The following is a 23,272-nucleotide window of genomic DNA, read 5'->3' as shown; positions in this document are numbered from 1 at the left end:
TCATATACGGGGTACTGCGTCAGGATCGGCTACAGCTGTTATTACCGTGTATCTGATCTTCACTCGCTAGGACACATGGAGGGGGATGCAACGCTGCTCGGTCCCTGCGGTGTTACTGCCACTGTCTCTGTTTCCAATCTCCTGATGGCCCAGTTCACTCCACGCGCGTGTTTGCAATAATGGGGGTGAATTGACTGTCGAGGACGAAAGATGGGGCTTTGGGGTTGTCAAGACAAGCGAGAGGCGGACGTGATTATCCTGATGGATCCGGGCTGGGTTTGAGTGGGATATTTAAGACGAGTGATTCATCTCCCAGATGTCGGACTCTTTCTTTTGCCCTTTCTTTTTCTCAGCAAGCCTCTGGTTGCAACAGTGTTTCTCACCCATACATTCTTTCTCAGTTTGACATTTTTGGGCTCTTTTGACCCGTCCACTCACTTCAAGTCAAGTTCATTTTCTACAATCACTCTTCACAATGAAGTCCTTCATTCTCGCTGCCTCGGCTGCCACCGCCGTTGCGGGCCACAGCCTGCTCGACCTGGGCATCGACGTCCAGGTTGGCGACCTCATCAACCTCGGCGTTGGCCTCGACCTCCACCTGCCCGTGGGCCTGGCTCTACCCGAAGCCAATGCCGACAAGCCCGCTGCTGGCCCTCCCGCCGGCCGCGTCAACGTCTGGCACCCGCCCCACGTCGGGGTTCAGATTGACTCTTGCCAGGACGAGAGCGCCGGTAGCTGGCACTATGTCCAGCCCTGCGGCGACGGCTGCAAGACCGACCAGCCGTCGCAGGTCTGGACCACGAGCACCGTCAGCGTCACGTCGATGCACACCGTCATCAGCTGTGCTCCCACCATCACCAACTGCCCTGCCAACGGCCACCACACCACCGTCACCACCGTCGTCATCCCCGAGACCACCACCATCTGCCCGGTCGAGGCGTCCAAGACAAAGACTGCTGGCGCCTCTGCGACCCCCTCTGGCGGTGCCTACCCTCCTCCGGCTGCCTCCTCCCCGGCTTACTCCGGATCCGTGCCGACCAACACCGCCGTCGTCACGCTGAGCACCCAAACCGCCCCGGCTTACACGGCCCCGGCCTCCTCCGGCCCTGCTGGCGGCGTCCCCACTGGCCCTGCCGGCTCCTCGGCCCCCGCCAACTCGGCTCCCGCTGAGTCGTCTCCCGCCGCTGGCACCACTGCCCCGGCTTCTGCCCCGGCGTCTGCTCCGGCTTCTGCCCCCTACTCTCCTCCTGCTGCCTCCTCCGTCCCGGCTTACCCCGTGCCCGGCAACAGCTCTGCTCCCGTCTACACTGCTCCCTCCACCTCGGTCTACACTCCTCCCGTCCAGTCTGCTCCCGCTCAGTCTGCTCCTGCTCCCGTCTACTCTGCTCCCGCTGGTTCTTCTCCCTCCAGCCCTGCCGGTGGCTGCACTGAGGCCTACTGCGTTCCTCCCGCTGGAACTGCTCCTGGTGCTCCTCCCCCAGCTCCTACCGGCAACACCACCGTTCCCCCCAGTCAGCGGTGCTGTCGGCCGCACTGAGGGTGTCAGCTTGGCCCTGTTCGGCGGTGTCATTGCTGCCTTTTTCTTGTAAAGCTTCAGGTATTAGTACGACGAGGGGGCGGCCGTAAGTCGCAGTTGTATTCTGTTAACGGTCCAGGGACTGCAATATATGATGAGTTTATGGCACGCCTGGTGGAAGGGAAAATAAGCCCACCGCCTGACTTTTTTTCCTTTTTCGTTTTCTGGTTTTCCATTGTCGAGCATATATATACTTAATATTCGATTCTCATCAGATGGTTATGGCGGTGGAGTTGAGAAAGTAAGGAGTTGTGGGTTAGAGAGCGAGCAGGAGGTATAAGTGTTTGGACGGGCTTCAATGGTCGAGGATAGTGATTGAATTGATTCTTGTCCGTATACTACTACTTTGATTGATACACGATGAGCTTTGACAGTCTTTGGGTAGTAGTGTTTTCAAATCTTGACGATTGATTGTTTCCAACTATATTCATAATACTAGAACAACGAGGTATAATATATATGCTGTATCCTCTGAACCTGAGCGCCATGCTAAACGTTGAACTCCGTCCTTTCCAAAAAACACCCCTGCTCCTAATTTGATGTACATGATGAATTGGTCTTGGATTTACACATATCCAATCACAATGTCCCCGACGCATACTCTTCCAGCATCTTGGCAACCTCCTCGACCCGCCCCTGGCTGTCCCCGAGCTGCCTCGTCGTCTCCCAGTCCCTGCCGTCGGCGGCGCCAAAAACCACAAACTTGACCACTTTGCCGTCGTCGTCCATGACCAGGCGGCCGTTGCGCTCGTCGGCCCACGTCAGGCGGATCTGCTTCGCTTCCGTGTCGGCGATGCTGACATCGATGATGGCGTTATTTTGCGTTGCCGTCTTGTTGCTGTTGCTGCTACTGTTGCTGTGTGCGCCTAGGCTACGCCGCAGGTCTGCTGATACGCCGAGTCTGTTGTGGTAGCGCATGATTTCTCGCCTGAGTGATTTGACAAATCGTTCGAGGTCCTGCTTGAGATGATGCGGAGGGGGTGATGGTCCTCGTTCTGCTTGCTGCTCCTGTGCTTCTTCCTGCTGCTGCTTCTTCGGCCCGGGCAGATACCGCGCCGCCAGCCCCGACAGAGGAATTGCCGGCGGCACAGTATGGCGGTGCACGCGCAGAAACTGGCCGTGTTCCGCATACGGCCGGTTCAGCATCACATAGTACGGCTGCAGGAACTGGCCGCGGGTCATGGCCTCGAAGCGCAGGCCCAGCACGTGGCCCCCGTCCACGGCGTGCGGATCCGGGTCGCGCACTTTAAAGGCCGTGACGGAGGCGGCGATGCGGTAGAGGCATTGCTGGTCGTAGGCCTCTTGCTGCCTGGAGCGGGCGAGGAGGCGCTGCTCGTCGCGGTCGCGGTCGATGCTGGAGGACCAAGAGAATGTCCTTTTGGGCCTTCGCGGTCGCAGCGCGGCAGATTTGGGGGTTTGCTTGCCGGGGCTGAGGGAGGAGAGGAGGGCGTCGCGGATGGAAGGGTTGGAGACGACGGTGGAGCATTCGATTTTGAGCGTTTTGCGGAGGTTTGCGGCTGTTTTTTGGTTGAAGCTGGTTAGCTTTTCTTTTCTTTTTTTGTTTATTTTGTTTGCTACTTGATCGCGCTTCTTACCTTGTTTTTTGAGAGATGTAATTTCTTTGTCGAGAGGGCTGACTTTCGCTTCACCCTCTGCGACGTCCATTTTCTTCTTCTTTCCTGTGTACAAGACAGATTAGGTGGTTGTGGTCGCGCGCGCGCCCAAGATGCGCCTTTGTTGTTGTTTTGAATGCAGACGAAGCTTCGGCACAGTGACGATGACAGCCTCGCCCCGATAAGATAAGGTGGGCGATGTGCCGAAGCTTGCGCCTAGGCCGCATTATATAGCAGCAAATCAGCGGCGGCCCCTCCCCGCAAATTGGCGCTGAAAAAAGGTCCCTGGCAGAAACCCCAAAGCAGGCACCGGAGCGTCTCATTCGCTCCGCCCGCTGCACCTTTTTCCCTTTTCCCCACGGCGCTGGATCTCAGCGGTCCAATACGAAATGTTACGGGGTCTTGACTGGCCGCCTAAATGCGACATCAGTGTCTACTGAATGTACAAGCATGCGGCCAGCCACTGACGGAAGTGCGCTAAAAAGGAACTGCAGCTATTTCTGGAGGGTGCGCCGCTAGAACCTCAGATTTGGACGGTGGCAACGGCTTTTTGTGTGTAAGCCGCGCCGGTTCAGAAAAAAAATAGCGACTGGACCCTTGAGGCCACGGTAAGCTGCAAATTCACAGGCGCCAACATTCAACTTGATTCCATTCACTGGCTTTCCAAAGTCACTTTTTCGAATTGTTCCGCCCATCGCTTGCCACAAGCACGGTATTTCTAATGCTTCGTTAGCAGATTGCCGATTGTGTGTGGTTTTTTGGCTGGTCCGCTTGTACTCTCCTTCTTTCGCTGCACAGGGCCTCGTTTTTTTCTTCTGCCTCGCTTTCTACTACTAGTCGGTCAACGCGCTTCCAGTATCGCAACTTTTTCTTGTTCGTTTCGACAGCCATTCTTTTGGTTACTGGAGCCTCGACTGCTTCCATCACCTACACGCGACTCCAAACAAAGCTGCTTTGAATTCCAAAACACAGAATCAGCAAGCCTCAGCGACACAGCTTTATCAACGCTCGCTATCGTGCTCCTCAACGGCGCCGACGACCCGAGACGCGCAGATTACACAATCAAGACTCTCCCTTGACCAGCCCCTGTGTGCCACCGACCCGATACGAGCGACCTCGACCGCCTCCTATATGGGTGCCCGCCAAAGACGGACTCAGTCGCCCTCGACATCAAAGCGGCCCCCCCTCGCTCCCTCTCCAGCGGGAAGCGAACGGTCACGGCGACGGCAACGGCAAGATGAGCAACGGCGTTGAGATGCGGCGCAAGACCGCCACTCACCAGGACTCTGACAGCATCACGGCCAACCACATTTCGCGCGAGGCCTTTAGCCTGGACGACCCCGTCCCCAAGACGCCCACGGCCAACGATGTCGGCTTCTTCGAACTGCCCGTGCAGGACCAGCGGAGCTTTTTGCTGCTCGTCTTGCTCTACTTCCTGCAGGGCATTCCCATGGGGCTTGCCATGGGCTCCGTGCCTTTCCTGCTCAAGAACCACATGTCATATGGCGAAATAGGCACCTTTAGTCTGGCGTCGTACCCGTACTCCCTCAAGCTGTTCTGGAGTCCCTTTGTCGATGCCGTCTGGAGCTCCAAGATTGGTCGCCGGAAGACGTGGATCGTGCCCATCCAGTTCCTGTCCGGCTTCGGCATGCTCTGGCTGGGAGCCAACGTGGAGGACATGATGGAGAAGATTGGCAAGCCTGGTGGTTCCACCGTCTGGACCTTTATGCTCTGGTGGTTCTTCCTGGTGCTCATGTGCGCCACGCAGGACATTGCCGTCGACGGCTGGGCACTCACGCTGCTGACACCCGGAAACGTGTCGTACGCCTCGACGGCGCAGACAGTGGGCCTCACGGCCGGTCACTTCATGTCTTATACCGTCTTCCTCGCCCTCAACGCCTCCGACTTTGCCAACAAGTACTTCCGCTCGACCCCCTCCGACGACGGACTCGTCTCTCTCGGCGGCTACCTGACCTTTTGGGGATGGAGCTATATCATCGTCACCATTGGCCTGGGCCTGCTGAAGCGCGAGGAGAAGTCGCAAAACGAGGACGGCGTCTGGGACGTCTACCGCATCATGTGGGGCATTCTCAAGCTGCGCAACGTCCAGACCATCATCATTGTTCACCTGATTGCCAAGATTGGCTTCCAGGCCAATGACGGCGTCACCAACCTCAAACTGCTCGACCTGGGCTTCGGCAAGGAGAACATGGCCCTGACCGTCCTCATCGATTTCCCCTTTGAGATTGGTGTTGGATACTACGCCGGCATGTGGTCTCAAAAGTACTCCCCCATGCGCCTGTGGTGCTGGGGTTTCGCCGGTCGGTTGCTGGCCGCGCTGATTGCGCAGATGACGGTGGCCATTTTCCCTGCCGAGGGCGTGACGACGTGGTATCTCCTCGTCGTGATTGGCGAGCACGTGTTTTCGACGTTTACAAACACCATCATGTTTGTGGCCGTGTCGGCGTTTCATGCAAAGGTTTCGGATCCGGTTATTGGAGGCACTTATATGACACTCCTTGCAACGTGAGTTTTGGACCTTTTCCCTTTGCTTTAAGCTTACTAACGAAATCTTGCTTTTGCAGCGTTTCCAACCTTGGTGGCACGTTCCCCAGATACTTTGTCCTGAAACTCGTAGATTCCTTCACCGTTGCTACTTGCCATCCTGGCTCAAAGACGTCACAGAACCTCAAAGGCCCACTAGTTACAGAAGCATTCTCATGCGCCATCCAGAGCGAAAAAGAGCGGTGCGTCAACGGCGGCGGAACCTGCGAAATGGTTCGCGACGGATACTACACCGTCAACATCCTCTGCGTCCTGTTTGGCATCGCCACCTTTGTATGGTACATTAAGCCAAAGGTGCTGCACTTGCAGAGCCTGCCGCTAAGAGCGTGGAGATTAGCCGAAAGTAGTAGAAATAGCAAATGAATAGAGAAACGAGGAGGAGGAGGAGGAGGAGGGAATAAGACAAGGGAATGCGATGAGATGTGGACAAATGGTTAATACATTTTTTGATGACTATTGGATGTATATAGATTAGCACTTGAACGTGTCTACTATAGTTGTTTCTCCCCCATTTTTGTATTTCTAGTTGATGCATCAAGTGCAAATCATAGCGAAATAAAACAAGTCATATCTAGGAGTGGGCTTATACGATGGCGAGCTCGGAGGTTTCGGGGACTTGGCAACTCGTCTTGGATTGTGTAAATATTCATAAAGGAATAAACTGACAGGTATTGGAACTTTGGAGTTGCCAACTCCAAAGTATATAGTGTAAAATTCAAACATTCAACCGGTTGTGAGCAGGTGTTACAATGACCGGTTTTCATAACATGTTACGTATGACAGACAGCCCAGACTCTTTCTTCCATTGCCCCGAAATCTTGTCTGGCGTCTTCGGTCCTCCTGCGTGTAATGCGATTGGCCCGTCAATTGTAACAACGTCTCGGCCGGGATGGGAGCTGCTTCGTAGTTGTGAGCACAGCTTCGAAACATTGGTTAAAAAGAAGCAGCTGACGAGTTTGCTGGTTTCCATTTCCATCTTGATTCCTTCTTCTTTTCATCTCTATTCGCTTAAAACTATTGACAGCATAGACTCATCAGTGCAGCGCGACTGCCGCCCGGTGTACTGCGAGCCAGCGCCCAATTCTGTTGTCCAGCACTCCAGCTAGGTATATATAGCGTGGGCTGCTACCGGTATTGCTGCTGCTACCGCTGTTACTGCCACTGCTACTACTGCTGCTACTGCCGCTATCTTTACAGAGCACCTGCCAGCACCTCCAGCACCTACAGCACCTACAGCACCTACAGCACCTACAGCACCTACAGCACCTACAGCCGAGCTTTTACAGGCCTGCCTTCCCCTTATCAGATAAACCCCGCCACCCGCTGTCCCATCCCACCTGCCCAAACTGATTCATTCAACCTCCAACCACAAACTCCAACCTCATCCGAGTTCCTCTCATTCTTCACATCACCGCCAACGCCCATCGCAAGCCAAATCATGTCCGCGGCAGAATCCCTCCAGGCCGAGGATGTGTACTTCTCCACCAATCCTCCCCCAAAGCAATTGGCTGCTCACACGGCACTGGCCGAGGCCTTTATAACGCAGCATGTTGCGGCGAATCGACGGGTTGTGCTCGTCACTTCGGGAGGAACGACGGTTCCGCTGGAGAAGAATACTGTGAGGTTCATTGACGTATGTTGCTTTCTCTTTCAACCTCTTTCCTTCTATGATCAAAGCAGAAATCCAGCAAACTCCTTAATCAATTGTGTGCCTCTGCTAACTAGACAAAACCTAGAACTTCTCTGCCGGAACTCGTGGTGCTACCAGTGCCGAGTATTTCCTTTCTGCTGGATACGCCGTCATCTTCCTCCATCGCCAGTTCAGTCTGCTCCCCTATTCACGCCACTACTCTCATTCAACCGACTGTCTCCTTGATCTCCTCAGTGAGGATGCCGAGGGTCGCGTTGCCGTCCGGCCCGAAGACTCTGATAGGATTCTTGACGTCCTACGCAAGTATCAGAGTGCTCGCCGCGACAACACTCTTCTCCTGCTGCCCTTTGTCACCATTGGCGATTACCTGCATGAACTCCGTGCTGTGGCCCGGCTTATGGCGCCGCTTGGCTCATCCGGACTGCTCTACCTCGCTGCAGCGGTATCTGACTTCTTTGTTCCGCCAGAGCGTCTTTCCGAGCACAAGATACAGTCTACCAACATTGTTGAAAAGCTCTACCCCGGGGAAAAGGGTTCAAAAACACCTTCACCACCGATAGAAGATGAGGAAACTTTTGACAATTTTGATGCCTCCCCTCGTGTGCCGCGATCCAAGCGTCTCATTATTGACTTGGATCCCGTGCCCAAGTTCCTCAAAAGCCTTGTTGAAGGCTGGGCCCCCTTGGGCATGATTGTCAGCTTCAAGCTCGAGACGGATCCCCGTATTCTTGTTCACAAGGCGCGCTACAGCCTTGAGCGGTACCAGCATCATCTCGTTGTCGGTAATCTCCTCTCAACGCGCAAATGGGAAGTCGTCTTTGTTGCTCCAGGCCGACAAGATCAATGGCTTCGCGTACCTCGGCACGGCGGCTGGGGCGATGCCGAGGGAAGGCCACTGCGGCCTGATGAGGCGCCAGAAGGAGACCCGGAAGAAGAGATTGAGGCTCTGATTATCCCGGCTGTGGCACAACTTCACGACGCGCATATTGTCAAGTCAAACAGCGAAAAGAAATAGAACCGACAACAGCCATCGTTTGAGAGGGAGAAGGAGAAGAATCTACTCGGCAATTAGATATAACAAGAGCCCAGAAAGGAGTCATAGGCACCATGATACCACCGAAAAATTGGAGAACAATGCAACAGCAACAATCAAATCTTGAGTATTTTATTTTTTTATTTTTTTTTTTATTTTTTTTTATTCTGTTCTGTTTCCATTTCGTTTCGAATTTCTTATACTATTTCTACAGAGAAGCTATCCAGCACCCCAATTATGTTGCTCAGTACTCCAGCTGTAGCATAGGCTGCCACTGCTACTGCTGCTACTGCTGCTATTTTAAAAAGCATTCGGCAGCTGTGTATTCGACATATGGACTGGCTGCTTCTCCCTATTTCTATATGCGACCTAGATGACATTGATTACTTTTCTTTACAAAACCAATACGCGAAGAACGTGAAGCGGTAGCTTATTGTGTCAAAACGCTCCTTTTCTCTCCGTCATTTCTCTCATTAACATGAAAACAAGCGCTGAACCATTTGGATATCTATCAGTATACTGAGCCATGACAACTGTTGCTGAATAAAGCAGGTTTTGGAAAGGAGGGTGATGGGAAACGAGATTGTGCCTGATATATGCGCTTGCAATGAGAATATCAACCATATAACGGCACAGCAAAAGACGATTTGCTTTCTTCTTCTTCTTCTTTTTTCACTTCTTTTTCTTCTTCTTGTTCAATACGCAGCAAGCCAATTCTTCCAGCCAAGCTTCCATGTCTTGGCCAGTACGAGTATGGCTGCTGCACCAATGTAGATGCAGCTGGTGAGGATGATGAGCCCTGTATAAGAGCCGTCATTCGCTTGCACAACGCTTCCAGCAATAGGAATGCCTATCAAGCATGCAAACGACACAACAGTGTATGTTGTGGCATAGTAACGACCGTATTCTTGTGTCTTGCACATCCGCCCAATACATACGGGTGCAATGGCAATGCTGTTACCACTTCCAAAGCCAAACAAGAAAGAAAAGATGATGATGCCCGGCTTGGTGTGCCCCAGTGGCAGCCACACACACAGACATGATATGAAGGAGAAGACCACGGAGAAGATACACACGTTGAAAGCCCCAACGACGTCAGCATAATATCCCGGGAGTGCTCGGCCTATCACAGAGCCGGCATTCATGATGGGCAAGAGGTGGTAGGCAAACGTGCTATCAAAGCCCTTGTACTGTGCATACGTTGTGATGTATGTCAGAGGGATGAAGAGCGAGAACTCCACGAGGAAGACACCAATCGTGGTTAGCAGGAACGGAATCTGTCGGAAGATGCGAAAGTCGGGATGAGCCGTTGCGTTCTTGGCCGGTGGAAGACGAGATCGGACAAGAGTTATGCCCACAAGACCGCACACCAGGCATATCAGAGCAAGGACTCGTGTGGCCCACCCAAAGCTGATGCGCTCGAACAAAGCAGTGAGCATGAGGGGAAAGATGATGCCTCCGATACCACCTGCCGTCGATGCAAGCCCAGTGGCGAAGCCACGCCTCGCTTTGAACCAATGGCCAACTGCTGCGATGCACGGAGTGAAGGTGAGCGACGTGCCCAGGCCGCCGAGGACGCCAAACGACAGAATAAACTGGTACAACTCTGGGGGCCAAGAATTAGCATGGGTTACACACACACTCACAGACGATAAGGATAAGTGATGGTGTATACGTCAGGGCGGGATGGAACGGGATGCTGCGTTAGGATCAAAGTGTAACCAAGAATAACCACCATCCAACTACTCACCGGTGCAAAAGCTCATGCCAACCAGGGCGCCGACGGTACAGACGCATCCAGCAACAATCAGCCACTTTGGCCCGTATTTGTCGAAGACGGGGCCGATATAAACGCCCCCAAAAAAGGCCAGCCAAGTGTATATGGAGAAAATCCAACCGACGGTGCTCTCGCTCGTGCCCTTGAGTTGGTGGCTAAGTGTATAGGCCTGGAAGACGGCAATACTGTTCATCAATCCCATGGAGGCAATCATGGCGAACCAGGATCCTGCTACCACGAGCCATGCTTGGAGTCCGCCCTCGGGATATGTTTCTTGATTGGATGCCGCGGATCTTGCTGTTTGTTGCCGCTCCAAGTCATTGTTGATTTGCGGCTGAGGCTGGTGCTTTTCATCCTGCAGTTCCGAGTTCCTCCTTTCTCCACCGTCTCTTGTGTCGTTTTCATCGCTCGAAGTTTCAGAGTGATCAGACTCGAGATCGATCTCGTCATGGATTGCTCTTGAGTTGACCTGCTGGACATCCATGTTTCCTGGTTTCGTCTGGCTCTTCAAAGCGTAAGTACCGGCCAAGAGGCGAAGCTACTGGCAATTGCCAATCAACGGCCAGATTGGACTTGAACAATGCACAACTGAAAAAGGCTATGTTGTTTTGACTTGAAAAGGGAAAAGGAGGAAATCGAAAAGGAGATGGGGAAAGGGTCATATTTGATGCCAGTCACGCAACATGTCAAACAGCGCCCTAGGCTATATAATGACTGCTTTTTTTTCCTCAGTGCATTTTCAATACCCCGTACTCGGCGTGGGGCGGCAACCATCGTCGGAGTGGAAACGTCGCGCCCCGGAGATTCATGGCAAATGGAGCCGAGCCAGTGGACTGTGTAGGTAATGGAAACCTGCCATTTGCTGGCCACCGAGTTCCACAACGGCTCACGCAGCAAAGGGCCCTAGTTTGCCGTTTGCCCTGGCAGGAGATGGTCGGTTTTTTCCACTTGCCGGTCTCGTTACCATGTGTGGCTTCAATGGGCTTACAGTGCTTTACAGATTGAAAGTCATTCATGATATCCATTGGTAAGATGGGATTCGCTGTTGGACTTCAGCCTCTTTGGGATGGAATAGGGCATTCGCAGCTTTCGTCCCAACAGCAAACTGACAAACGCTTGGGACTGTTTGCGATTTCAAAATCAAAGTCTCATCCTCTTTGCAAACCTGCCATCACGACTCGCACAGTCCACGATGTTCCAAATAAGCATTTTTTTTTTCTCCAAGTTCCCCGTTTCGAAATAAAGATTTGACTAATTTCGAGCTGAGGAGATCCGCCCGCCTAGCCGAGAGAGCTGGTTAGTGGCTTGCTGGGGAGGATTTTCGACGGGTGACGGAGGACTCCGGGCTGCTCCACCTATCGGAAGTCTCCATTGCGGAGACGAAAAAGAAGAAAAGAAAAAAATTATATTGGAAAAGCTTGGCTTGGTCAATGCTATGACCAAGAGATATTACATGGAAACACTTTTGTTAGTGGTGACCTGTTTTCCTGTCTTCAGGGGTCATGATGGCGGGCTTGATTGAGATCGGGATACTGCCCAATCACCTGGCCGCCTCATCTACTCATGTGCCGAATCTGGCTTTACGATTTACAGAAGCATCTCATCACGATGCACGATGCTGTGTTTGTGCTATGGCTGAGGAGCTTGGTCAGCGACAGGCCTACGGGGCCAATGACAGATACTGCGGGCGTTGCTTATGATGGCTCTCGGCCATTGCAGCTCATTCCAAGTTTGGGCTAAAGCTGCACATGCTCTGTTGCTCATTCCCTCATGATGCTCAACTCGTGAGCTCACAACTATCGAACTGCACTAATCATCTCAAGAAACTCCGTTTGATATGCCGTGAACCTTGTCCAGATACGCCAAAACCATGCAAAGAACCAGAAAGGGCTGTGAAATAAGGCCCCTCCTCACGCTTCTTCATCTTCCACCTCCTCCATCATGACATTCCGAGAAGACGGCGCCACGCGCTCTGCATCGGCTTGGTCATCTTCTTCGGCTTCATCCTGTTCGTTGCCCGGAGCCAGCTTCAGGTATCCCTCCTTCTCCAACCGATCCGCCTCCTCTGGCTCCAATAGTCCGCCTTGGCCTTTGCCTTTGTTCATCTTCATCTGCACCGAGGTGGGAACAAAGGCAGACACGGCTTCCTGGCGCAGATCTCTCACAACCGGCTTGGCTTCATATACCGTCTTGGACTCCACCGCCGGCTTCGGTGCTTCTCTATCCCTGCCCTTGCCCTTGAAGTCTCTACCTTGACCATCTCCAGCTTCATTGTCGCGCGCGTCATCATCGCGTCGTCGAGCTGCGTTCTCGGCCTCCCTCTTTGCTCTTCGCTTCGCGTACCACTTGTCCATCTCGGCCTTTGGTATAGGCGGCGGCGTGTCTCTCGGCATGGGAATACTCTTGACATCGTCGGGGATGTCTTCATCGCTGCTGGAACCATCGTCTCCGCGCCTCCTTTTACCAAGCGCTCCTGGTCTCGAGCCATCGCCATCTCTTCTCCAGCGGCCAAACTCGGGTGCCTTGTCACCCAGCGTATCTCTGGCTTTGCGTACTGCTTTGAGTTCTTTTTCCAAGCCCTCGAGGACTTGCTCTTCATGACGCGTCAGCTTTCCTCCCCCGGACACCACGGCCTTGAGGTCGTCGATTTGTTTCTGGATTCGATCTGGGTTCTTGCGCGCCAGCTTTTCATCTCGACGGCCTTGCGCTTCGGCCTTTCCTACAGGGACAAGACTGTTAACAAAAGTGGCCTCAACAATGTCATTGTTTTCGTTCTTCAAACTCACCTTTTCTGACTTCGCGAGCCTTGTCGGCTTTGCGCTGCGCCTGGACGGGATTGTAGTTTTTCTCTTTCGGCATTGTTTGGAACTATTCAAGCTGTATGTGCAGCTGCTTGTGTTGTTTGGCTGGTTTCGCGATTCTTGTTTTGTTGCTGCAATTGGTCTGATTGCCGTCGATTTCTTCAAAAATGAAGAAAGATGTGGAAATCCTTTTCAAGTATCAATTCCTTCGGGCCTTTTATGGTGGTCGAATAGGCGACTGTTTTGTTTGGCGTTGAAATTATTTTGAAGTTGAAGCTTTCCAAATTAGGGGAGGCTAGAGACCCGAGTAGAGGTCATAGCGGGGCTGTCGGGCAGTTGCTGATGACTAACACGCCACAGGTTGCTATTGCGACTTCTACAATCTACTTGCTGGAGACAATCGAATAATTCCGGGCAAGCAACTCTCTTCTCATCATTTTATACCAGGGGTTTTTGATAGGAACCAACCGTTTCACATCCTGACTCCTTCACAGCACCTACCTGCAGCACCTATCGTCCAAGAAATATACATACAGGATTCCACTTATACGACTTCAGCCTATGCGAATACATCTCCCAGATACCGAGTCCATCTATATGTTTTGCTCTATTCATACTATTGAAGAACGAGATGAAACGACGTTGCGAATCGTTGGTAAATTGGCACAACACCTATCATATTATACGCCATCCTCACATATGCAACAACACAAACAATGAAACCAGCAGCATCAACAACGGCGTATTTGTGCCAAGATGCATAGCAAAACTATCCTGCCTCTTGGGATCGTCTCCAACAGGCTCTGTTATCCAGTCCTGCGGAATCTGCGCGACAAAGTCATACCAATAATGTCCAAGCAGCTGATATCCTGGGTTCGTCGGATGGATGCAGTCTCTCAAATTGCTCAGGGCAAATGTCGAAAAGTCCACCGGCAGCACGTGCTTCCCTGCTTGAAATCTCGGCATTACTACGCCGGGGACCAGCGATTGAAACATTTCTGTCTGGGGAGCCTGGTCGACGCGGCAGGTCCCTATGATCATGGCGACGAGAATGACTGCGTCCGGGCACGAGTCGATCATCTTGTCGATCAAACTTCCGAGCCGCCGAGATGCAGCTACGGGATCGTTGCCTTCCGTGGAAATGGAGCTGTCAGGATTCATATCGTTGGTCCCAGCGTGAAGCAGGATGATGTTTGGGCGCTGGTCGAGCGATGGACCGACATTGTTCTCAATATACTGTATTGTTTTGCCGTTCCAAGCAGCCTGTCGAATGATACGGCGAGAACCCAATCAGCTGATGACACAAGAAAAAAAAAGGTCTCTGTATCTTACAAAATAGCCGTCGGTCATGTTGCCCACTGGAGAAGTTATGGTGCCAGCGAATACAACTGTGTCGTCTAAACGCGCTTTTAGCAAGCAAAGACATGACACAACACACACCAATGACTCTCTTACTTGAAAGATTCTCTCGAAGCCTCAATCGGTATCCGTTTCCATCGCCGCCATCCTGGTTACTCAGAAATCCATATGTGATGGAGTCTCCGACTGGAAGAATTCGGAGCTCTGTTCCAGGCTTGATGGCTTTCCCCGGCGATGTGTTTTTGAAAATCAACGGGGAAGGAGGTGCCAAAGTTGCTCGGACATTGCCTTTCATTACAAGCTGGCTTGTGAGTTGCTGTGATGCGTCTGTTTGTAACACAGACGCATCAGCCGTCAGTAAGTGTAACGCCGCTATTGTGATTGAACAAAGCTTCTTCATGGGGATGAGTCTCCCAGCTTGATGAGAGTAACTGGTTTGAGGGGAAGACGTCGTGGCGCTCCATCTCTTGATATGCATATCAAGACTTTCTCTCTTGCCTTAATCTCACCGCAACTACCTGTTTCTCTTCTCATGAACCACACGTCTCTCTTTGTGGCCTTGGTCGAAATATTTTTGAGCTGCTTATGACAGAACTGGGGTTGAGAAAAAAGCCACTCTAGTTGCTTGTTTCATCCAAGTCGTTGACGCAAATCACATCTCCACCGACAGAAGGAGGAAAGATCGACTTCGGCTAGGCGGCAGCCGTTGATTATTGACTAAACATATTGACTGCCTATTATAGGTCAAACTGAAAACAAGCAACATTTGTGTGCAACGGCAAACTGTGTCGTTGTCAGCTCCGAGAGCGCTAAGTAGACGCCTTCGCGTCAAATTCTCAGGTTGTCAAATCAGCAGAGACTTCTTGATGAATATGAGGCCAATGGCGACATATATTACAAAAAGACATTGCAAAGTGAAATGCTGCGGTTGTGGCAGGGCAAATACACATGTGGCCTACAATCCTTTTGCTGCCTGGTATTGAGAGAAGACGGGAATCAATCGCTAATATCTGCAAGGGCTCTGATTTTACGCGTCCAGTTTTCAAGTACAGCGACTCGAAATGCTCCGTGCACTGCTACTACCTAATTCCATATGCAAATCATAGCTGGTCATCACGCTGGCCTCGGGACAGTCGAGATGGATATTCTAGAATGCCCTGTTTTTGCTAAACATGGCCGTGTCTCTTATTCCGACCATCCGATCTGAAATATTACTCGATCTGTCTGTTAGTGGCCGTGCAACTCTATCTCGGGGAGATAAAGGGTTGAAGCAAATGGCAAATGGCAACCGGCGGCTAAAGGCAATAGGGCAGATGACGCTACATTCGGTAAGCCAAACCGAGTGCTACTGTACAGCAGATTCGAGTCTATAGCGGCAAGGCTGCTCGGCCCAATCAAGCAACTCGAGGTTTCTTTCGCTAGAGCTTATGCGTTGACGAAGACGCCGGCAACTGGATCGACTAGTCTAGTAGTTGGTGGCGCTTGACTATGGCTGGGCTGTCAGGTTATTGGAACTTGGTCCAGTTCTTGTTGGCTGAGCCATTGGTCCAAAGGGCCACATAACAGGTTCTTTGGCTCTTGTTGAGGCGCCAAACGGTTCAGCCTCCAACTCCATCCGGAAGCCCTGGCTAACGGCCAGTTGGCTGCTGAATCCCTCTTGTACCTACAATGCCAACCAGTAGTACTTGATGGCTTTGATCAGATGGTGGCTGAGACATCCAACGTTGACAGCTTTGACCACGATGCGTGCTAGAAGAGAAGAGATGAGACATGCTTAATCGCCTGCTGCCGATATGCATGCAGGGCTGGATGCGGCCATTTTGGAGGATGAGGCACGGCGAGAGACACATCGTCACGGCAGCGTGCTACTCATTAGATGGGCTAGCTAGGCAGCCAGGCAGCCAGGATCTATCGGGCCTAATAATAACGGAACGAAGCGCGGTTAGCCAGTTGCTTCAGCTTCCAGGCTTTGTACGGATGTACTGGCAGAGAACAGGAGACTACGAGTCGCCACAAGCAGACCCGTCAATCATTACCAAGCCAGCTGAGAATGGCCGAATTTCGGGTCGTGGTGTGATGCAAGCAGCATCCAGCAATGGAATCCCGCCTCTCGGCCCGCAAAAGGGCAGCAGCCTCCCTCTCTTTCCCTCATACGTTACACAGGACATGACAGCAATAAAGTGCGCTGAGCGATATCAATGCAGCGTCCCAGATCGTACCTGTCTTTCGGTGGCCGGGACATTTTATTTTGCAAAACGAGCTGGGTCTGGTGATGCTGATTGGCCATGGGCCATGGCAAGTAGAGTAGCAGCAGCCATCACGCTGCATCATGCAACTGCGCACCGGCCAATCTATTGAAATGCAGGCAGCCTTCTCTTGCATCCAATCCATGGCCCATGGCCCGGGCGGGGAGTTTCCCGGTGGGAACGGCCGCTGACAGGGTCTGGACACATCCGCCCAAAGAGCCTAAATGGCAGGTTTGCAGCACCACCAAGTAAAAATCAAAAAAAGACGAGGCACAGGCGGATGGCGGAATGATGAACCGGGCAAAGGAAGGGGTGGTTGTTGGGTCTTCGGGGTTACAACTCCGAGACTAACAAGATGCGATGCACGCAATATAGCCTGTAGAGGAGCGTTCCTTCAGGCACTTGCAGACTCGGTGGCAATATACTGTGGACAAGCAGTGGACAAGCAGTGGGCAGGCAACGGGTACTGCTCATCATTTTCTTGGAGCGCTTTGCAGAAGCGTTATGGAACCCTGGAGACCTGGAGTCCTAGGAACATCATCCCTTGCCTGGCTGATTGGCCAAAGCAGCTGTTAATGCCCGCCCGCCCGTCCGAGACCCTGCCAATAGCGGGAGCATTATGGAGTACTTGTAGGTTCTCGTTTCTTGCTAGCAACTAGCTTGCCGGTCAGAACGTGGGAAGAGGCAGGGGGGGCTCAGGCAGAGGGCAAAGGGCAGAGCGAAAAGAATCGACGAGCAGGTCGTCGTCGTCGTCATAGCTGCTTGTGTCGACCACGGATGAGGCAGAACGAGGTACCGACGGCTTGCCTCTCTCAGCTAGCATCGGCCGTGTTCCACCAATTGCAGCACCGAGATGCGCGGAGGGGCGACCTCGCAGCCTTTTTGCCGGGCCTGGGTGCTGGGCTGCCAGGATATCGACCAGGGTCCGAGAGCTGGCCGTCCGTTGGATGCAGAAACGGGCTGGGAGGTTCCGATGCACGAGAACGAACCGGCTCAGGCGCGTGGCCCGCTGCCAGCTAGAGAGTGGGGGAGGACGGCCAAGCAGACAGGATTCGGGGAGAAGGCTTGGTGAATAGCGAGCGCGGCAAATGGAGGCAAATGGAGGGGGGGGGGGGCAGCTGTTTTCCGTCTCAGAAGAGCTGTTTTGGGGAGCAGAGAGGAGAAGGAGACGGTGGAGATGGAGGGGGTCCACAAGCACATGTCAGAGGGTTTGGTCAGGCCAACTCGATAAAGCTCTGCCGCTAGCAAGGCGCAGTGGCTGTGATAAGAAACGGGAACATGACGAGATCAAGTTACTGCAGACATGAGGGTGCTCCAGCAGCTTGGCTCTCTTGTCGGCTTCATGAGACGACAACACCACGGGCCGCCAAACGCTCAAACTAAGTGCCTATTCCGGTCTCCGGCATTTACACGCTCGATTGGGGACTTGCTACGACAAGGTGCAACCACAACGGTACATTGCCCTCCGAATGTACGGATATGCACAAGGCTTTGCGGTAGCCCAAAGAGTAGCGCCACTACTAATAGCCATGACTGATGGATGCAGTGTCAATACCCGATGTTATTGCCATTATGTGGCGATTGCCTCTGAATGAATATTCCGGAATTCTTGCTCTGTTGGCTACAGTGCGTCTGAGGATTATTTCAAATGCCTCTTGGATGGAGTCGAGAATGGAGCAGGCTTTGTCGATGTTGCTATTCCCGCTGATACGAACAAGACGGATGGATATTGCATTCAATGGTCCCGCAAGCTAACAGGTACCGGGATTCAAGTATTACTCCGTTGGCTGTCCACAAGCCCGGTACAACATATAACCGGCAGTTGTATAAGACTTTACAGACTTTACAGCACTTTGTCGTCTACGAGTATCAAGGTATGTTGATACTAGCAGTAACGGACTCGACTGTTGTACTAATAGCAGCATGTAATTCACAGCCATTTCATCTCATAATGGCATGTTTCGCCTCCCCCACGCGCAGCATGGCCCCCCACAAGGCAGCGCATAATGAGACTAGGGTCTGGTCCCTTGGACATTCGCGGCATTGCCCACCTCCAACCCAACCCTGTTTGGGTATATGTTTTCAGCAGTGTCAACCACAGGCAGCAGTATCTTTTGATGCCCTGTACATGTCCGGTGCTGCCTGTACATTCATACACTTTGTTGACAAGTACTTGCAGCATCACGGGCCACGGGCCACGGAAGCCGGCGCTCTGTGCATATCGCGGGGCCGAAGCGCAACAAGGTGCCAGGTAGCACTACATAATGTCACCTTTCCGCTGCAAAGTACGTACTGAAGGTAGTACTCGTACAGGATCGTGTCCATTACGGCTCGCTGCGAGGCAGAAGCACATGCTAGCGCTGCTCTTATTTTCGAGTGGCTCTAACTACTTGGACGGCGGGTTCGTGTAAAGAACTAGCACCGGTAGCCAGCTCGGGGCCTTTGCAGAGCTGAAACTGGCTTGTACTCGCCAGGTCCATCCCGTCCAAGTCATGTACCACCGAAGACGGAGTACCTCACTACATTCAGTACGATCATCTCGACAAACGCCCGCCAACCACCATCATGGCAAAGAGACGGCACTGCAAAGCAGACAGGAAACTTACAAGGAATCGAAAAAAAAAGGCAGGGGAAAGGCCCCCCCCCTCGTCTCCTTCCCCGCTCTGCAGCAACGCTTTTATGATTTGTGATTTTTGCGGTGCGCTCATGATCGTCCTGAACCGGCTGTTTTCCTGTCTTGTCTTGTGAAGCCGCTCTCCACCCGCGCCGAAGCATCACGTTTGCATCTTACATGGCAGATGGCCCTGTGCGTACCCGAGAGTCGCGATCTTTGCTCGGACAAGGTACACACAAGTACCTACAGCGCCACGCACACAGAGAGGGTACCTACGGGCCAGTGTAGCAACCATTCAACGGCAATGTCTCGCTGCTCTCTGGTTCTGGCTGGTGGGGCTCAATCTAGTATTCATCGCGGCGCGCGACTCCGTTCTCGGTACGCATACAGCAAGACGATTCTTTAGTGCTTGGACCCTGGAGGGGTCTTGCCTGGCAGGCCTGTCTGGTGTGTTGCGCACTCCGATTTTCTCTCGCTGCGCTGCTCTCTCGCTGTTAAACTGCAGTGCACGGTAGCATTTCCTGCTTCTTCTTCTTGGCGCCATGCCTGGAGTGGTACTGTAGCAACTCTGCTGCAAGCTTGCAAAATATGAGAAATGATGGGAACCCCCATGGATTCGTACAGTCCATGCATACTGATTCTGGATGAGGTGGTACTTTTTGCAGCACCTCAGTTTACGAGCGCTTAACCACGAGTCCCCGGCCTCCAACTCCAACTCCAAGTGATTTCTGCCTCTGTCGTAGGCGCGCATGTACCCTCCCGTACCTCCCAAAGTGGGACTCGACGGCGCTGGGCCACGAGGGCCCCCTTCTTCGCCATCATCCGGTACGCCGCCGCAAGGTAGCGTGGTACATTGCCGCGGGTATGGGATCACGGCGAAACAAGGCGCGGGCTGCTGGTAGCCGCGGCAAGTAGCGAGTACCGGCGGTGCAGGTACTGGGCCCTGCGATCGAGGCGACAACGAGCGGCCGTCGCAGGCATCTTACAAGCGTGAGAAACGCGGCAGGTACGGGCCCGGAAGTATTATCGGTCAGTCTCCATCAAAAGATGCTCGGGCTTGGCCTGCTCCATTTTTGCTTCTAACCATCTTGCTGCTAATTAATTCACCTGCCATCGGAGCATCTCTTGGTTCTGCGACGCTCGCGCAGCCTCTGACTCTGACTCTCGACCTTGCAAGTATTTCCCGCAAGGCCACAGTCAGTCTCGACGACCTGCTCGCCGCTTTCGCCAGTCCAGCCGTTTCGCTTCCCCCAGCCAAGGGCAGGCAAGACAAGACAAGACGAGCCAGGCCAAGACTGGAAGACGAGACAAGACAAAAACGAACGCGCCCGAATCTTTAGCCCACACCGAGGGTCCTCTTTTCGGCGCTCTACTCGAATCCTGCCACCACTGACGGGACTAACGCTGCTGACGGTGAAGCTTAAAGTATTACCAGCTTTTGCGTTGCTTGCTTGTGCTCGTCGTCCTGTGTGATTGACGAAAAAGACCCGCCCGGCCTGAGTGCGGCGATTTTCCACATCTACTCATACAAGCATCGCTGCGGCGCCAGCCATTTTCCTGCGTCTTCTCTTCCACTCTGTTTTTTTTTTTTTTTTTACCTTTCGCTTGTCACAAGCCCACGTCTAGCCAGACGCAACCGAAAAGAAGAAGAGAGAGAAAGAAAAGTGCCGCTACAGGGGTTATTCTGCTCTAATCCTCTATTGTCACCCCTCCACAAGGATTCACATCATACCTGTTACCTACTGCCCGCACGCAATCCGGGCCAGAGTACAACGACCGACATTGTAGGCATCTGTCTGTTGTCTGTCTGATTCGCCCTTCCGCTCAACCAGCAATCGCTCGCTCTCAGCTCGCGGCAATTCATGGCAGCTGTCAGCCCGATTGCAATGCACCCAACTGTCACAGAGCACGACTACCGCTTCCCGCGAAGACCCGATCCTCCAAGCACCGACCGTAGCCTCGCTCGCATGGAGACGCGACCCCAAGGCCAAGGCCACGGCCATGTCGCACTCACCAACGGCGCCGCGGCCGAGCAAACTGCCTCGCCGTCAAAACACCATGTCTTCGACACCGCGCTGTTCCCGGCCCTCGAGACCGGCGCCAGGCCGTCTGGCAGCGTCGAGCAGATGCAGCGCGAGGATCCCTTGGCCGCCCAGATCTGGAAGTTCTTCAGCAAGACCAAGGAGCAGCTGCCGAACCAACAGCGCATGGAGAACCTGACCTGGCGGATGATGGCCCTCGAACTGCGCAAGCGCCAGCAGCAGCAGCAGGACCAGGAGCGGCAGCAGAGGTACGTTATTATATAATTTTTTTGCCCTCTCCTCCATGACCCCCCCCGGCTAGGTCGTCCATCTCATGCTTTGCCAATACGCTGTGATTGGTCTGTTCTTCTATTTCTGTGACTACAAGCTGGACATGGCGTGGCTTTACTTTGACTGAGTGGAGGGGAGGCGGGTTCTGGTCCATCACATCATCCCGGCGCTGGCTGACATACTTCCTCTTCCCTTTTTTTTTTTCTCTGCGTATAGGTCCCTCTTGCTCTCTGCGCAACCACAAAACGCCCCCAGCGGCATTGCCCAGCAGCTCCGAAGCACCTCGGACATCCATGACCCCAGCGTGGATGCCATGAACATCGACGACTTCATCTTTGCCGACGAGGGCGCCGTTTCCGTCCCCGACAGCTCACCGCAGCCTCTTGCAGCGCCGTCGCTCTCCGGGGCGCAGACCGCTGCCGTCAGGAAGAACAGATCATCCAAGGCGCTGGCCGCCGCCATCCCCATCAAGGGTCGCAAGGGTTCTGCCAATCAGTTCGTGGCCCAGTCGGTCCCCGTTCCGCCACATCACCAGCGGGGACAGAACGATGAATTCCATTACGTCCCGCGCCATGACAGGAAGACCAGTATCGATGACCGCCGGGTGAGTTACGACTCCATCCATCAGCATCAGAAACAATCCCGCTCCCCTTTCTTTTTTGTCGTTGCTACAACCGCCCGTTTTATTTTTGGTGGTTGCATCTCTTTTCGCTCTGACATGCATGCATGCGTGCATTTCCTTCTTTCCTTCCTTCTTTCTCCCCCCCTACTCATATTATTCTGTCCTTGATGGCTCTGGTTCTCTTCTCTTTCCCATTCTATTTGCTGCTTAGCCCCGTCTCTTCCCTTTCCAATAACAGTTGAAAAACTGGCTTTTCCCTTTTTTTTCCCCTTTGACCTTGTTTTCTTCTAATCTTCTACATTGTCATAATTTGTCTTTTACTTGTCTGTATTGTTTGGCTTACAATGGTTGATATCAAGACTCGAAAACGACCTGCCAACTTCTCTCCTCATATGAGCGCCATCAACCCCAGCTCATCCGCCCTCACCCTCGACTTGGAAAACGACCCTGAGCTCAATGGATACTCTCTCGACAACTCCAACGCCTTGTCGTCCATGCAGCAGCAAATGACCAACAACCAAGCCTCTGCCTTCAACCTCGATACCTTCATGGACAACGACGGCGTTATGGGCTCTACTGCCCACTTCCAATCCAACTTCTCATTCTCTCCCTCGACGTCTCCCATGATGCACAGCGGGCCGTTTTCCTCCATGTACAACAACGCCTCCCTTCATTCCTCTCTCAACAACCCCGACTTTTACTCCCCAACTGGCTCGGGTTATCCGTCTGCTACATCCACACCTCACCCGATCAACGACAACGATGGTGGCGTTTACTTTGGCTCCTCTCAGGATCTGCAGCAGCAGCACCACCACCACCATCAACAGTCGCAGCAGCAGCAGCAGCAGCAGCAACACCACCATCACCACCACCACCACCACCGTGGGCAGGGCTTCCGACACAGCTCTTCCAGCATCAGCCACCATCACATGAACCAGCAATTCATGTACGGCGATTCCAACGGCGGCAGCAACAGCAACGGCGCCAACTTCCCCCTCGACGAGTACGGGCGTGGAAGCAGTGTCGGCGTATAGCACCGCCCCAAACTCATTTGGCCACATCGATCCCAGCCAAGTCTTTCAGACGGATTCCCAGGTCGCATC

General features: G+C 53.1%; 9 protein-coding genes across 9 annotated transcripts; 5 read left to right on the top strand and 4 right to left on the bottom strand.

The window, feature by feature from the left end:
- Nucleotides 1–475: 475 nt before the first annotated feature.
- On the top strand, nucleotides 476–1,537 carry TrAtP1_002123 (uncharacterized protein; the record flags this gene model as incomplete). Its single annotated transcript, XM_066111321.1, has 1 exon — nucleotides 476–1,537. One exon carries the CDS (start codon nucleotides 476–478, stop codon nucleotides 1,535–1,537), a length of 1,062 nt encoding a protein of 353 aa, XP_065967395.1.
- A 421-nt stretch (nucleotides 1,538–1,958) lies between these two features.
- Nucleotides 1,959–3,364, bottom strand: TrAtP1_002122 (uncharacterized protein). The gene is made up of 2 exons (XM_066111320.1): nucleotides 3,172–3,364; nucleotides 1,959–3,093 (listed from the first exon to the last, which is right to left on the bottom strand). The coding sequence occupies exons 1-2, from the start codon at nucleotides 3,239–3,241 to the stop codon at nucleotides 2,156–2,158; spliced, it is 1,008 nt and encodes a 335-aa protein (XP_065967394.1). The 5' UTR covers nucleotides 3,242–3,364; the 3' UTR covers nucleotides 1,959–2,155.
- A 137-nt stretch (nucleotides 3,365–3,501) lies between these two features.
- On the top strand, nucleotides 3,502–6,332 carry TrAtP1_002121 (uncharacterized protein). The gene is made up of 2 exons (XM_014085585.2): nucleotides 3,502–5,715; nucleotides 5,775–6,332. The coding sequence occupies exons 1-2, from the start codon at nucleotides 4,427–4,429 to the stop codon at nucleotides 6,115–6,117; spliced, it is 1,632 nt and encodes a 543-aa protein (XP_013941060.1). The 5' UTR covers nucleotides 3,502–4,426; the 3' UTR covers nucleotides 6,118–6,332.
- An 860-nt stretch (nucleotides 6,333–7,192) lies between these two features.
- On the top strand, nucleotides 7,193–8,420 carry TrAtP1_002120 (uncharacterized protein; the record flags this gene model as incomplete). The annotated part of the gene is made up of 2 exons (XM_014085586.2): nucleotides 7,193–7,387; nucleotides 7,491–8,420. 2 exons carry the CDS (start codon nucleotides 7,193–7,195, stop codon nucleotides 8,418–8,420), a joined length of 1,125 nt encoding a protein of 374 aa, XP_013941061.1.
- A 713-nt stretch (nucleotides 8,421–9,133) lies between these two features.
- TrAtP1_002119 (uncharacterized protein) lies at nucleotides 9,134–10,699 on the bottom strand (the record flags this gene model as incomplete). The annotated part of the gene is made up of 2 exons (XM_014085587.2): nucleotides 9,134–10,044; nucleotides 10,189–10,699. 2 exons carry the CDS (start codon nucleotides 10,697–10,699, stop codon nucleotides 9,134–9,136), a joined length of 1,422 nt encoding a protein of 473 aa, XP_013941062.1.
- Nucleotides 10,700–12,125: 1,426 nt separating this feature from the next.
- Nucleotides 12,126–13,074, bottom strand: TrAtP1_002118 (uncharacterized protein; the record flags this gene model as incomplete). Its single annotated transcript, XM_014085588.2, has 2 exons — nucleotides 12,126–12,934; nucleotides 13,002–13,074. 2 exons carry the CDS (start codon nucleotides 13,072–13,074, stop codon nucleotides 12,126–12,128), a joined length of 882 nt encoding a protein of 293 aa, XP_013941063.1.
- Nucleotides 13,075–13,709: 635 nt separating this feature from the next.
- Nucleotides 13,710–14,670, bottom strand: TrAtP1_002117 (uncharacterized protein; the record flags this gene model as incomplete). The annotated part of the gene is made up of 3 exons (XM_014086309.2): nucleotides 13,710–14,279; nucleotides 14,349–14,413; nucleotides 14,472–14,670. 3 exons carry the CDS (start codon nucleotides 14,668–14,670, stop codon nucleotides 13,710–13,712), a joined length of 834 nt encoding a protein of 277 aa, XP_013941784.2.
- A 2,804-nt stretch (nucleotides 14,671–17,474) lies between these two features.
- TrAtP1_002116 (uncharacterized protein) lies at nucleotides 17,475–18,628 on the top strand (the record flags this gene model as incomplete). The annotated part of the gene is made up of 5 exons (XM_066111319.1): nucleotides 17,475–17,689; nucleotides 18,061–18,092; nucleotides 18,168–18,247; nucleotides 18,471–18,495; nucleotides 18,558–18,628. The coding sequence occupies 5 exons, from the start codon at nucleotides 17,475–17,477 to the stop codon at nucleotides 18,626–18,628; spliced, it is 423 nt and encodes a 140-aa protein (XP_065967393.1).
- A 2,469-nt stretch (nucleotides 18,629–21,097) lies between these two features.
- Nucleotides 21,098–23,203, top strand: TrAtP1_002115 (uncharacterized protein; the record flags this gene model as incomplete). Its single annotated transcript, XM_066111318.1, has 3 exons — nucleotides 21,098–21,525; nucleotides 21,764–22,151; nucleotides 22,529–23,203. The coding sequence occupies 3 exons, from the start codon at nucleotides 21,098–21,100 to the stop codon at nucleotides 23,201–23,203; spliced, it is 1,491 nt and encodes a 496-aa protein (XP_065967392.1).
- Between the last annotated feature and the right edge of the window lie 69 nt (nucleotides 23,204–23,272).

Source organism: Trichoderma atroviride, chromosome 1 (assembly GCF_020647795.1).
Source record: "Trichoderma atroviride chromosome 1, complete sequence".
Lineage (NCBI taxonomy): Eukaryota > Fungi > Ascomycota > Sordariomycetes > Hypocreales > Hypocreaceae > Trichoderma > Trichoderma atroviride.
The sequence above is the reverse complement of the archived record's forward strand: the minus strand, read 5'-3'. Positions and strand labels throughout refer to the sequence as shown.

Coding starts and splice junctions, on each gene's coding strand:
- TrAtP1_002121 (XM_014085585.2), top strand. CDS start 4,427: ATGAGCAACGGCGTTGAGATGCGGCGCAAGACCGCCACTCACCAGGAC. Junction 5,716..5,774: donor TATATGACACTCCTTGCAAC/GTGAGTTTTGGA, acceptor TTGCTTTTGCAG/CGTTTCCAACCTTGGTGGCA.
- TrAtP1_002122 (XM_066111320.1), bottom strand. CDS start 3,241: ATGGACGTCGCAGAGGGTGAAGCGAAAGTCAGCCCTCTCGACAAAGAA. Junction 3,094..3,171: donor TACATCTCTCAAAAAACAAG/GTAAGAAGCGCG, acceptor ACCAAAAAACAG/CCGCAAACCTCCGCAAAACG.